Source organism: Taudactylus pleione, unplaced genomic scaffold (assembly GCF_031769625.1).
Source record: "Taudactylus pleione unplaced genomic scaffold, aTauple2 ptg000168l, whole genome shotgun sequence".
Taxonomy (NCBI): domain Eukaryota; kingdom Metazoa; phylum Chordata; class Amphibia; order Anura; family Myobatrachidae; genus Taudactylus; species Taudactylus pleione.
Window position 1 is genome coordinate 1861976 of NW_028284570.1, and position 14374 is coordinate 1876349.

General features: G+C 49.4%; 1 protein-coding gene across 1 annotated transcript in view; it reads right to left on the bottom strand.

Annotated features, from left to right (window-relative positions):
- The window catches only part of LOC148521400 (uncharacterized), a 206981-nt gene that overhangs the window by 100879 nt on the left and 91728 nt on the right, over nucleotides 1–14374 (bottom strand). Inside the window, 3 exon segments of the mRNA XM_088475227.1 lie at nucleotides 6696–6794; nucleotides 8450–8551; nucleotides 13397–13597. Coding sequence (XP_088331353.1) covers nucleotides 6696–6794; nucleotides 8450–8551; nucleotides 13397–13597 — 402 coding nt within the window.

A 14374-nucleotide genomic window follows, 5' to 3' on the forward strand; every position in this document is an offset into this window, starting at 1 on the left:
TGTGAGGTATGCCATGCCCCTGCTGGGGCCCTCCAGCAAGCAAGGGCCCAGGTAATTAGTACCCACCCCCTCCCCCCTCTCTGTGCCCCGGAGCCAGACAATGGGGCTGGTGCAGAGTTTGCTGCAGAATTACTGCACCTTGCGTGCCGGCTCATACGGTATATGCAGAGCTGCCAGCATGGTGGTGGAGCAATCTATTGGGGGCATATGGACGTACACCATGCACCGAGAGGCTCGGATTGATGGACATTAGGGCAGGGGGCCCCCACGCTGCAGATTCCCAGGTATCGTGTCACTGGCCCTGCCTGCCAAACACTGCTGGCTTATTGGGGGATTTCTCATTGGCTTAGGCTGTGTTGGTTGCAAATTGCTTCTATGGGGGCTGCAGAAATGGCGAATTGACCAGGCTGCGGAATGTGAAGCATATCCAGAGCTTGGCATCTTCAAATAGCGCAGCCATTGTAGCATACGGGATATACCCTGCAGATTGTTCCAGCAGAGGGATCCGATGGATTCCTGCTCGCACATGCGCAGCCAGCAAAACGCACATGCGACAAAACGCGTCCCGAACCAAGAAGTGATCGCATACACATCGTAGGGACGGCTGTCACAATGGTACATTCGGTTGGTGCTTAGGGCCTGATTCAGACCCGCTCGCTAGATGCGTACGTTCGCACCCAGCGTATGCAAAATCGGAACACTCTCAGCAAGGCAGGCGATCGCGCGGCAAGGCATATGCACGCCCACTATGTCTTGGCGTGCGATCGCTTTGTATATGCAGATGCCCACCAGCATGTCCGAAGACGCCCACTAGCGCACGTCATCTCCAGGAAGTGTATGCAACCATCGGTACATCGGATACCATCGGATGCATTCGCAGTGCTAATGGTTGACTATACCCTACCGCAAGCACTTCAGTGTAAACTTCAACCAGGTGACGTGTACTATGACGCTGCCTGTTAATAATATACGCCTCTGAAACAGGGGTAAGACGATCAGGCACGCCTGCGTTTGCACCTCTGCCCCCCCATTTCTAGTGGTCTGCCCCTGTTACAACCCGCAAACGCCTTCTCCTGTCACTCATTCAGCCGGGCTGTCTATGCTGGGTGCACGTACGCTTCCCGATCGCATGCGCACATTGCTAAACATCGCCAGCTCCGAGCGAACGCTGGCTAGCGAGTGAGTCTGAATCAGGCCCTTAATTCCTTATCACTACCATAAACCGCTATAAGATATTACAATTATAGAGACCAATTCCTGATAATTTATTAATATGCCCCTTAGTGGTTGGTAGAATGGGGCACATTTTCCTGCCATTGTTTGGGTGCAGTCGTTGCCCTAGAAGGAAAGGTCAAGGCGCTGCTGTTATCCATGGGTTGAACACGGGATCCCGGCGGTCAGGATGCAGACAGTCAGAATCCTGACAGAATTTGGTACGTATTATAACCCTTACCCTAACAATCCCGTCCTGCAACCTAACCCTCCCGTCCTGCAACCTAACCCTCCCGTCCTGCAACCTAACCCTAACCCTCCCGTCCCGCAGCCTAACCCTAACCCTCCCGTCCCGCAGCCTAACCCTCCCGTCCCGCAGCCTAACCCTAACCCTCCCGTCCCACAGCCTAACCTTCCCGTCCCGCAGCCTAACCCTCCCGTCCCGCAGCCTAACCCTAACCCTCCCATCCCACAGCCTAACCCTCCCGTCCCACAGCCTAATCCTCCCGTCCTGCAACCTAACCCTCCCGACCCGCAGCCTAACCCTAACCCTCCCGTCCCACAGCCTAATCCTCCCGTCCTGCAACCTAACCCTCCCATCCCGCAGCCTAACCCTAACCCTCCCGTCCCGCAGCCTAACCCTGCCATCCCGCAGCCTAACCCTAACCCTCCCATCCCGCAGCCTAACCCTCCCATCCAGCAGCCTAACCCTAACCCTCCCACAGCCTAACCCCCCCATCCCACAGCCTAACCCTAACCCCCCCATCCCACAGCCTAACCCTCCTGTCCTGCAACCTAACCCTCCCATCCCGCAGCCTAACCCTAACCCTCCCGTCCCGCAGCCTAACCCTGCCATCCCGCAGCCTAACCCTAACCCTCCCGTCCCGCAGCCTAACCCTGCCATCCCGCAGCCTAACCCTAACCCTCCCATCCCGCAGCCTAACCCTCCCGTCCAGCAGCCTAACCCTAACCCTCCCACAGCCTAACCCTCCCATCCCACAGCCTAACCCTCCCGTCCCCCAACCTAACCTAATACCTAACACTCCCTTCCGCAGTCTAACCCTAACACTTCCATCCCACAGCCTAACCATAACCCACCCGTCCCGCAGCCTAACCTAATACCTAACACTCCCTTCCGCAGTCTAACCCTAACACTTCCATCCCACAGCCTAACCCTAACCCTCCCGTCCCGCAGCCTAACCTAATACCTAACACTCCCTTCCGCAGTCTAACCCTAACACTTCCATCCCGCAGCCTAACCCTAACCCTCCCACAGCCTAAGCCTAACCCTTCCGTCCCATAGCCTAAGCCTAAACCCCCCCGTCCCGCAGCCTAACCCTCCCGCAGCCTAACCCTCCCCTCCTGCAGCCTAACCCTAACACCCCCGTCCGCCTAACCCTCCCGTCCTGCAGCCTAACCTAATACCTAACACTCCCTTCCGCAGTCTAACCCTAACTCTTCCATCCCACAGCCTAACCCGAACCCTCCCACAGCCTAAGCCTAACCCTCCCGTCCCATAGCCTAAGCCTAAAACCCCCCGTCCCACAGCCTAACCCTCCTGTCCTGCAGCCTAACTTTAACCCTCCTGTCCCGCAGCCTAACCTAATAACTAACACTCCCTTCCGCAGTCTAACCCTAACTCTTCCATCCCACAGCCTAACCCTAACCCTCCCACAGTCTAAGCCTAACCCTCCCGTCCCATAGCCTAACCCTAACCCCCCCGTCCGCCTAACCCTAACCCTCCCGTCCTGCAGCCTAACCCTCCCGTCCTGCAGCCTAACCCTAACCCCCCCCCGTCCGCCTAACCCTAACCCTCCCGTCCTGCAGCCTACTCAACCATCGGTACATCGGATACCATCGGATACATTTGCAGTGCTAATTGTTGACTATACCCTACCGCAAGCACTTCAGTGTAAACTTCAACCAGGTGACGTGTACTATGACGCTGCCTGTTAATAATATACGCCTCTGAAACGGGGGTAAGACGCTCAGGCACGCCTGCGTTCGCACCTCTGCCCCCCCATTTCTAGTGGTCTGCCCCTGTTACAACCCGCAAACGCTTTCTCCTGTCACTCATTCAGCCGGGCTGTCTTTGCTGGGTGCACGTACGCTTCCCGATCGCATGCGCACATTGCTAAACATCGCCAGCTCCGAGGGAACGCTGGCTAGCGAGTGAGTCTGAATCAGGCCCTTAATTCCTTATTACTACCATAAACCGCTATAAGATATTACAATTATAGAGACCAATTCCTGATAATTTATTAATATGCCCCTTAGTGGTTGGTAGAGTGGGGCACATTTTCCTGCCATTGTTTGGGTGCAGTCGTTGCCCTAGAAGGAAAGGTCAAGCCAAAGGTTTGTTGAAGAAGGCGCTGCTGTTATCCATGGGTTATGCAGACAGTCAGAATCCTGACAGAATTTGGTACGTATTATAACCCTTACCCTAACCCTCCCGTCCTGCAACCTAACTCTCCCGTCCTGCAACCTAACCCTAACCCTCCCGTCCCGCAGCCTAACCCTAACCCTCCCGTCCCACAGCCTAACCCTCCCGTCCCGCAGCCTAACCCTAACCCTCCCGTCCCACAGCCTAACCCTAACCTTCCCGTCCCGCAGCCTAACCCTAACCATCCCATCCCACAGCCTAACCCTAGCCCTCCCAACCCGCAGCCTAACCCTCCCATCCGGCAGCCTAACCCTCCCGTCCCACAGCCTAACCCTAACCCTCCCGTCCCGCAGCCTAACCCTAACCCTCCCATCCCACAGCCTAACCCCAACCTCCCCTCCCACAGCCTAACCCTCCCGTCCCACAGCCTAACACTAACCTCCCATCCCGCAGCCTAACCCTAACCCTCCCGTCCCGCAGCCTAACCCTAACCCTCCCGTCCCGCGGCCTAACCTTAACCCTCCAATCCCACAGCCTAACCCTCCCATCCCGCAGCCTAACCCTCCCGTCCCGCAGCCAAACCCTAACCCTCCCGTCCCGCAACCTAACCCTCCCATCCCGCAGCCTAACCTAATACCTAACACTCCCTTCCGCAGTCTAACCCTAACCCTCACCCTCCCACAGCCTAAGCCTAACCCTCCCGTCCCATAGCCTAACCCTCCCATCCTGCAGCCTAACCCTAACCCCCCTGTCCACCTAACCCTAACCCTCCCATCCCGCAGCCTAACCCTCCCGTCCCGCAGCCTAACAAAATACCTAACACTCCCTTCCGCAGCCAAACCCTAACCCTCCCGTCCCGCAACCTAACCTACTACCTAACACTCCCTTCCGCAGTCTAACCCTAACCCTCACCCTCCCACAGCCTAAGCCTAACCCTCCCATCCCATAGCCTAACCCTCCCATCCTGCAGCCTAACCCTAACCCCTCTGTCCACCTAACCCTCCCATCCCGCAGCCTAACCCTCCCGTCCCGCAGCCTAACAAAATACCTAACACTCCCTTCCGCAGCCAAACCCTAACCCTCCCGTCCCGCAACCTAACCCTCCCATCCCGCAGCCTAACCTACTACCTAACACTCCCTTCCGCAGTCTAACCCTAACCCTCACCCTCCCACAGCCTAAGCCTAACCCTCCCGTCCCATAGCCTAACCCTCCCATCCTGCAGCCTAACCCTAACCCCCCTGTCCACCTAACCCTAACTCTCCCATCCCGCAGCCTAACCCTCCCATCCCGCAGCCTAACCCTAACCCTCCCGTCCCCCAGCCTAACCCTCCCGTCCCCCAGCCTAACCCTAACCCCCCCTGTCCGCCTAACCCTCCCATCCCGCAGCCTAACCCTAACCCTCCCCTTCCGCAGTCTAACCCTCCTGTCCCCTTAATACCTAACCCTCCCCTTCCGCAGGTCAACCCTCCCCCCCACAATCTAACCCTAACCCTGCCATCCCGCAGCCTAACCCTCCCCATAATGCCTAAACCTACTCTTCTGCAGCCTAACCCAAACCCCCCCCTTAGCCTAACCCTAACCCTCCCATCCCTAAGCTTAACCCTAACCCTCCCCCAACCCTAACCCACCCCCATATACCTAACCCAAACTCTCCCCCTAATACCTAACCCACCCCTTTCACAGGTTAACCCTCCCCCCACAGTCTATATCCATATGTTATGGCTTATCGGTCTCCAGATCTGCACTCAGTCGAATACTTATAGTATATTAGGCACCTCTAGAGGGGAGGGTTAGGCACCACTGGGGGGGGGGGGGTTAGGGTTAGTCACTAAGGGGGGAGGGTTAGGTTTAGGCAGGGCCATAGCTAGGGTAGTGCGGCCGGTGCCATCGCACAGGGCACCGCAGGGCAGGGGGCGCTGTTTGGGCCTGTCAAATTTCTGTTTATTATCATTCTTGCTTGTAGCTTCCTCTTATTTCATCCCCAGCATCTCCTGGCCTCTCCCATCTCTACCCAGGCCCTTCCCCATGAAGCCATGGCCCTTTTTTGGGTGCATTATGTCCCTTTGAAAAATTAGTGGGGCGCCAATGCACTTTCTGGCACAGGGCACCAAAAAGTCTACTTACGGCTCTGGGTTTAGGCATGAAGGGGGGAGGGGAGACTAAAGCTGCCCACACACACAGCGATATTTTACCCGATCTGGCAGAATCCAACGCATTGGAACGACAGATCATGTAAAATATGGCAAAATCATCCCTGCTGGTCGCACAGCGCACTGTCAGACCTGCCGTACTGTAGGGCAGATCTGACAATCTAGGACATGATGCACTGTGAAAGTCTGGATGCAGGAGAGATCGTATGACGATTGGACACATCGTGTGGAGATCGTGTGCTGAGCTGCCGGAGAGTTTCAAGGGAAATCGTACACAAATCGAACACATCGGCTGATTGTGTGCAGATCGCCATGTGTGTGGCCACCTTTAGGTTCAGGCACTAACGGGGAGGGTTAGGTTTTGGCTACAAGAAGGGAGGGTTAGGGGGAAGGGTAAGTATACTTAGCCGACCCCTGTCAGGATACCAACCATCGGGATGCCGCTGTCGGTATTATGACAGGAGGCATCCCGGCAGCTGGCATTACATACCCATTCCCTCTATACTGTATACTGAGAACAAATAATATTTTAAAAAGGGGTATAATGTAATCTATGCTCCTATTGGCTATGCACGTTGGCACCAAGCAGATGAGACCATAAATGTACTAAAGGCTGCTCCATCTGTTTATTTCCTGTATAGCAGTCCTTCCATTTATGTTCTCAGTTTAATGTCCATGAGTTTTACAAGTGATGTTTGTTACTTTTTATCACCACTTTGTATCACTTGTAAACAGATTCTATACAAAGTTATAAAGTTCATGTCTTCTTCACTTCCAGGGTTTTGTTCAACTAGAAGAATCTGTTTCAGTAATCTACATAAACACTTGTGTGTGAGCCTGACCGTCATCAGTGCTTCCGATACAAGCAAAATACAAATCTGTATCTGTGCATGAAATATTGGCAGCGATAAGAACGACCTATTATTCAGTATTAATAAGCGTCAAGCACCTTTGATTGCCATGTGACTTCCCCTCCTTCATTAATCAGGGCTGTGACCATCTTGACGTTGCCATATTTAGCCGCCACGTGTAACGCCGTCTCGCCATTCTGGTAACGAGAAGACAAAGTTGTAACTAACAGATGTGGAATTACAATTTCATTATATTTTTTTACTGGGAATTATGTGATCGTCTGTAGATATCGCTGGTGTAACTCTATCATTTCATCCGAGTGTCTCTGTGTTTTGCTGGTTCTGTCTTCTAATATACGTAAGTGGGAGCTGCCGTACTGATCACTAAGGCAGAGCAGTGTGTAGTGTGTAATGTCAGCCATAGTAACAGAAAACATGTGACCGTCTGGGGGCGTGGCTTCTACAGTTTGCATCTAGATGTGCAGTTCTTGGGGGGGAATGCGTATATCTGCCCATACAGGTGGGTGGCGCTGGGCAGATTGCTTATGTTGCAGTTATACGGTGGATTCCACTTTTACAGGGCTGAAAAGTAAAGACAGAGGGCCTGATTCAGAGCCGGACGCAATTAGCGCTCGCTCATCCAGAAAATAGGGGTGGCTATTTAAATCAACCGTTCGCTCTTTGCGGTCTGTTCACGCCTCTATGTCTGAACGAGCGAACAAAACTTGCGGTCGTTTTTTGAAAAAATACGCCCCCTGGCCGCTCGCATCCTACGTCATGTCCGCTATTTATTAGATTAATCGAGTACATCGACCAGCGTATGAACTGCTCGCTATTCTTGTGGTTGGTTTTTCCTACCACAATCTTGCGAGCAGTTCTGACTATAAAACAACCAAGTAACGTGGTCAATGACGCTGCTGTATTAATTATGCACACCCATAAAATGCCCATTTTGACCTTTAAGCACGCCTGCGTTCTGATCTCCACTCCCCGTTTACAAGCACCTTCCCCTGTTACCACCCACATACGCCTCATTCTGTCACTCAAATTATCAGGCATTCACTATTTTGCGAGCACATGAATTTCGACCACACTGACTGGTATAACGATCCGTACGCATGCGCAGTTGGGCAAACATCGCTCGGAGCGAACGAGCGGCCGCTTACGAGCGGCTCTGAATCAGACCCAGAGGCAGGAGATTGACTATATATACTTTTGATTTTTTCATATTTTACCACCACAAAGTGCCTCGTGCCTCCGTTACGTGACTAGTTCCTAGCGAATAGATATAAGTTATTAGACCAGATACTAGGATGGTGTCATGTTGTGAGTGTAACCCTTTCCCTGGGGTCATTCTCAGCACCTTTGAAGGGCTCAGCCGCCCTCACCTCCCTACCCTATGTACATCTCTGCATTAGCGGATGTAGCCATGACAGGGGCGCTGTGGTACCTATTCACTGCTAGGCCGGATATTACTCCCAACATTTTATCAGTCCTGACTGAATCAAGACCGTCCTGTATAAATCAGGACAGCGGGGAGGCGGCCACCATGCTCTTACACTCCTCTGCAGCAAGCCGCCACAGGAGGAGCCTAGTGATTCTCTGAGCAGGCAGAGCATGGATGACAGATTTGCAGACCTTGCTGTACAGAAATGTGCTGAGTGGATTAGTTGATTCATACACAGGGGTGTGGCCAGTGATGTCACAGTAGCTCAAAGGACTGCAGTATCAACTTGTTGACCTGTGGGTGATCCCTGTAGTACACTGTCCTAAAGATGTGGAAGGCGACTGAGCCGTCTATAGGAATGGGGGGATGGTAATCAGGGTCACAATGTGTATAGAATGTATTCACCGCGCGCTCCATGTTAACGTCGGCTCCGCTCTTCAGCAGGATCTCGCCCACTTTCTCCCCGTCCTTTATCTGTGCAGCGATATGCAATGGTGTCTCCTGCATCTGAGAGATAACGACATGGTTACAATCTTATTTACTAACGTTTATTCCTATAGCACTGGCATACTGTACTCTGTAGTGCTTTACTAAGGGGAATACATACAGTGATAAAAGACAGACATGGCATTAGCAGACCTGTAAAGAGGTAGGAAGACGCAGCTCACAAGCGTACAATCAGGGCCGAACTGCGCATTACTGGGCCCATAACGATGGCGCTCCAGCCTCTGAGCACAATCCATGTATTTCATGACAAGTCCTCGTTAGGTTAGGTGGAAATTTGTCAAGATCACCTTGTTGTTGTTTTTTTATAATAACCGTTGCCCCCATAATAAGTATTTTTTTTATTTGTCCCCATCAGCAATCTAATTTCAACATAATAAATCTATAAAATAATATTGTACTATTAACTCTAATATACTCATAAAATATGATAAAATGATAATGCCCTCATGAGATAATTATTATATCTTACACAAGACACTGCAAAAACTCTAATACACGCACTCATAATTTCCCGCATTGACTATTGCAATAGTCTCCTTATTGGTCTTCCCAAAAACAGGCTATCACCATTACAATCCATTTTGAATGCAGCTGCGAGGTTGATCTTTCTCACCAAACGTTCAGTGTCTGCTGATCCACTCTGTCAGTCCCTCCATTGGCTGCCGGTCTTCTACCGTATTCAATATAAAATACACTCACGCATGAAGCTATTAACCAAACCACACCAACATACATCTCTTCACTTATCTCAAAATATCTTCCAACCCGACATCTCCGCTCTGCACAAGATTTGTGTCTCTCATCCCCGCGCATTACTTGTTCCCATGCATGGTTACAGGACTTTTTTCGGGCTGCACCCACCCTGTGGAATATCCTCCCACGCACAATAAGACTTTCCTCTAGTCTCCAAACATTCAAGCATTCTCTGAAAACTCACCTCTTTAGACAAGCTTATCAGATTCCAGGACCGCCCACCTAACCTTTTATAGCTCCCTATCTAACTCCCTTCTTATACTAAACACCTATCACATCTTCTCTTTCTTCAATACAACATCCTCCTAACCCTAGGCCAACTTTCCAGTGTGATTGGATTATACAGCTCACCAAGAACATCTGCAATCGGGCTGGACCAATTTGCAATTTGTGGCACCTCTCCTTGTGTATCAACACCTATTTCCCTATAGATTGTAAGCTTGCGAGCAGGGCCCTCTCACCCTTATTTATGTCTGTCTTTTACAACCCAGTCTTGTTCTATAATGTTGATTCAAATTGTAAAGCGCAACGGAATATGCTGCGCTATATAAGAAACTGTTAATAAATAATAAATAAATAATTGCTGTTTTGTTTCACCTTAGTCGGTAGCACTCGTGATAAATGCACTGAGCCTCTTCATCTTCTGATCGGCGGCTTTGTGGCGCTTTGGCCATGTTTAAGCGCTGCACATTGATGGCAGTTTTACAATGACCCCTCCAAACTGCGAAATAGTAAATCTGGAGGTTTGAAGGTCAAAGTGCAAGAGCTGTGCAGTGAATTCAACCTGCCGGCAAATGTTTGTCTTTAGCAAATGTACCCCCTGGACTTTAAATGGAAAGCAAAGAAAGTGCCCCCCGCCCCCCCCCCCAGGCAGTGTCTACACCATTCCACAGCACCTGTACTATTATGGAAACACCGGATATAAATGAGCCTGATGGCTGAAACACATACAGTAAGTCCTTTCTTCCACTTCCAGATAAGCAGGTGACAACTCACACTGTTCCCTGTAATATCTGTATCCTGTAACATGGTCAGTGTGTTCTGCATTAGTTATATACATTCAGGGGTGATGCAGAGGGGGGCGCATTTACAGTAGCGGCTGCAACAAGGTTCAGGGCTGCTACTGCGTCTTTATACTAAGGCCACGGCAGATGGGCTTCCTTTTGAGGCACCCATCGGCCACGACGTAAATCCACTGATGTGCGCACCACAGATCGGACATCGGCCGCACCATCTGACATTGCTCAGAATGCCCGTTGGAACATGGCTGCCTTATGCGTCATAGTCCCCGACACCGGCACAACCCTGACACGCCCGCTGCAGAATGCCTATCAAAGTTGCATAGGTCTCCATGTAATTCCGAAACTCATTCCCTGACTTCAACCATCGGGACGCATGCCCAGTACATCTCCGACACAGGCGCAAAATGTTATAATTCCGTCCATCTCAGAATCAGTGTTGAATGAGTTACAAAATATCACATTGTGGGAGTTTGTCGCCATCATGTGGTCATGTAAAGTACTCCAAGTAATCACAGCTAGAGCGGAGAGTGTCAGGTGCACTTCAGGTAGATCCGCAAGTCTAAAAAATTAATCATACACCCATTTACAGTATATGATATTACAGGTCAGTCTCCACTTCTACAGGATATTACAGGTCAGTCTCTACTACTACAGGATATTACAGGTCAGTCTCCACTACTACAGGATATTACAGGTTAGTCTCCACTTCTACAGGATATTACAGGTCACTCCACTTATACAGGATATTACTGGTCAGTCTCCACTACTACAGGATATTACAGGTCAGTCTCCACTTCTACAGGATATTACAGGTCACTCCACTTATACAGGATATTACAGGTCACTCCACTTATACAGGATATTACAGTTCAGTCTCCACTACTACAGGATATTACAGGTCAGTCTCCACTTCTACAGGATATTACAGGTCAGTCTCCACTTCTACAGGATATTACAGGTCAGTCACTACTACTACAGGATATTACAGGTTAGTCTCCACTTCTACAGGATATTACAGGTCTGTCTCCACTTCTACAGTAAATTACAAGTTAACATCCACTACTACATAATATTTCAGGTAACCTTCCACTACTACATGATATTACAGGTCATCATCCACTATTCAAGTATATTACAGGTCATCCTCTACTACTAAAGGATATTACAGGGCACCATCCATTACTACAGGATATTTCATGTCACCCTCTACTCTACTACAGCAAATTACAGGAAACTCTCCACTACTACAGCAAATTACGTCACCCTCCTTTACTACAAGATATTACAAGTCACCCCATACTACTAAAGGATATTACAGGGCATTCTCCATTACTACAGGATATTTCATGTCACCCTCTAATCTACTACAGCAAATTACAGGTCACCCTCTTTTACTACAAGATATTACAGATCACCCTCCTTTACTACAAGATATTACAGGTCTCCCTCCTTTACTACAAGATATTACAGGTCTCCCTCCTTTACTACAAGATATTACAAGTCTCCCTCCTTTACTACAAGATATTACAGATCACCCTCCTTTACTACAAGATATTACAGGTCTCCTTCCTTTACTACAAGATATTACAGGTCACCCTACTTTACTACAAGATATTACAGGTCACCCTCCTTTACTACATTATATTACCGGTCTCCTTCCTTTACTACAAGATATTACAGGTCTCCCTCCTTTACTACAAGATATTACAGGTCACCTCCACTAGTACAGGATATTACATGTCACCCTCCTTTACTACAAGATATTACAGGTCACCCTCCTTGAGTACATATTACAGGTCTCCCTCCTTTACTACAAGATATTACAGGTCACCCTCCTTGAGTACATATTACAGGTCTCCCTCCTTTACTACAAGATATTACAGGTCACCCTCCTTGAGTACATATTACAGGTCTCCCTCCTTTACTACAAGATATTACAGGTCACCCTCCTTTACTACAGGATACTATATGTCAGTTTCCAATACTACAAGATATGATTCACTACAGATCGCAATTCCGCTTATACGCACGCACCACAGTTGCTAATATCAGAGGTGCTATTTAAATGTTTGCATTCGCATTGGGATCGCAGCCAGACATAAGGTATCAGAGTAACATCGGACCCATACGCACAGAGAAGGTAGGTCAGACCTCACTCAGGAACTGCTAACTTCAGCGCACGCTATGAGGCCTCAGGAGGTGTATGGTATCGCAGTGGATAATTTATGCACACCCCTGCAATGCCGTTAAAATGCACTGGCACGCCTGCGTTCTCCCGACCCACCCCCAACACCCTGTCACCCCCACACCACCTGCAAACGGCACTTCCTGTCAATCACTCTGTCATGCATCTGTATAGCCTCTGCGTATGCAGTTCTGACTGCAGCATCTGGCTTGTGCACCGCGATGCATATGCAGTGCGAATAAATCGACCAATTGTGTGCGTATTAGCAAATGCGTTCCTTGCTGAATCAGGCCCACTGTCCACTACTACAGGAAATTACAGGTCACCCTACACAGCTACACTACAATATATACAAAGTCTGTTAGGGAGCAGTGCGCTCCGGCATGGTCTCTCTATACTATACATGCTGGGCACTAGGACCCAGTGTCAGAGAGAGGTGCAACCTCCGGCCTGATTACATCATCGCTGGACTACTGCTCATATGCAGCAGGCGCCATCTGTAGAGCGTCACAGTACTGTGCACCCACACAATACATAGCTCCTTAGGTGAGGCACCTGCAATACCGCTACTCTGCTTCCCGCTGTTACCCTGCTGTTATCAATAAACCCAGCATCCTGGGTAAGGACTCTCTGTGTGGTCTGACAGACCCTTTCCGCCTGACACCACTCCAATAGGCTATAGCAATAAATACACCCTTACGCCTGTGACTCACCTGAAGTGGAGGATCAGATACTGCATGTGTAACATCTTAGTGAGGTTATATTATAATGCTGAGCTGAGCCAGAAGCTGAGAGAACAGTTACGCACCTGCCTGCCCAGGATACAATGTGGGCTACACCTCTGGCTCTTTGCCCTGAGGGAGGAGAACATCTTCATGAACTTACTTTTCCTCCTTTCGGTTGTACTTGTGCCCCAAAGCCGAGCAGGGTCTGGACTACTTGTGGTTTGCAGGATTCCACGGCAATGTGTAGGGCAGTGTAGTCCTCCTTAGTCCTAGCGTCCACTTGTGCTCCCTTCTGCAGCAGGGCTTTCACCACCGCGGTATGCCCCCTCCTGGCTGCTGCATGTAGGCACACGGCCCCCGACTGAGGGTTCCAAGCAGACACTGGTTTTAGGTTTACTCCATAAACACAACAAACAGGACAAAACACGACATACAGGACAAAACACGACATACGGTACAAAGCACGACATACGGTACAAAGCACGACATACGGTACAAAGCACGACATACGGTACAAAACACGACAAACGGTACAAAACACGACATACAGGACAAAACACGACATACGTTACAAAACACAACATACGGTACAAAACACAACATACGGTACAAAGCACAACATACGGTACAAAGCACGACAAACAGTACAAAACATGACAAACAGTACAAAACATGACATACAGTACAAAACATGACATACAGTACAAAACACGACATGCCATGCAGTACAAGACACGACATACAGTACAAAACACGACATGCCATGCAGTACAAAACACAACATACAGTGCAAAACACAACATATAGTACAAAACACAACATACAATACAAAACACGACATACAGTACAAAACACAACATACAGTACAAAACACAACATACAGTACAAAACACAACATACAATACAAAACACAACATACAGTACAAAACACAACATACAGTACTAAACACAACATACAACACAAAACACAACATACAGTACAAAACACAACATACAGTACAAATGACACAGTACAAAACACAACAAACAATATAAAATACACGACAAACAATACAAAACACGACATACAGTACCAAATAATTTGGAGATTTTTCTGTATTCTAACAAAATCCAGGTGTTCCCATTTATCTATCGCAAA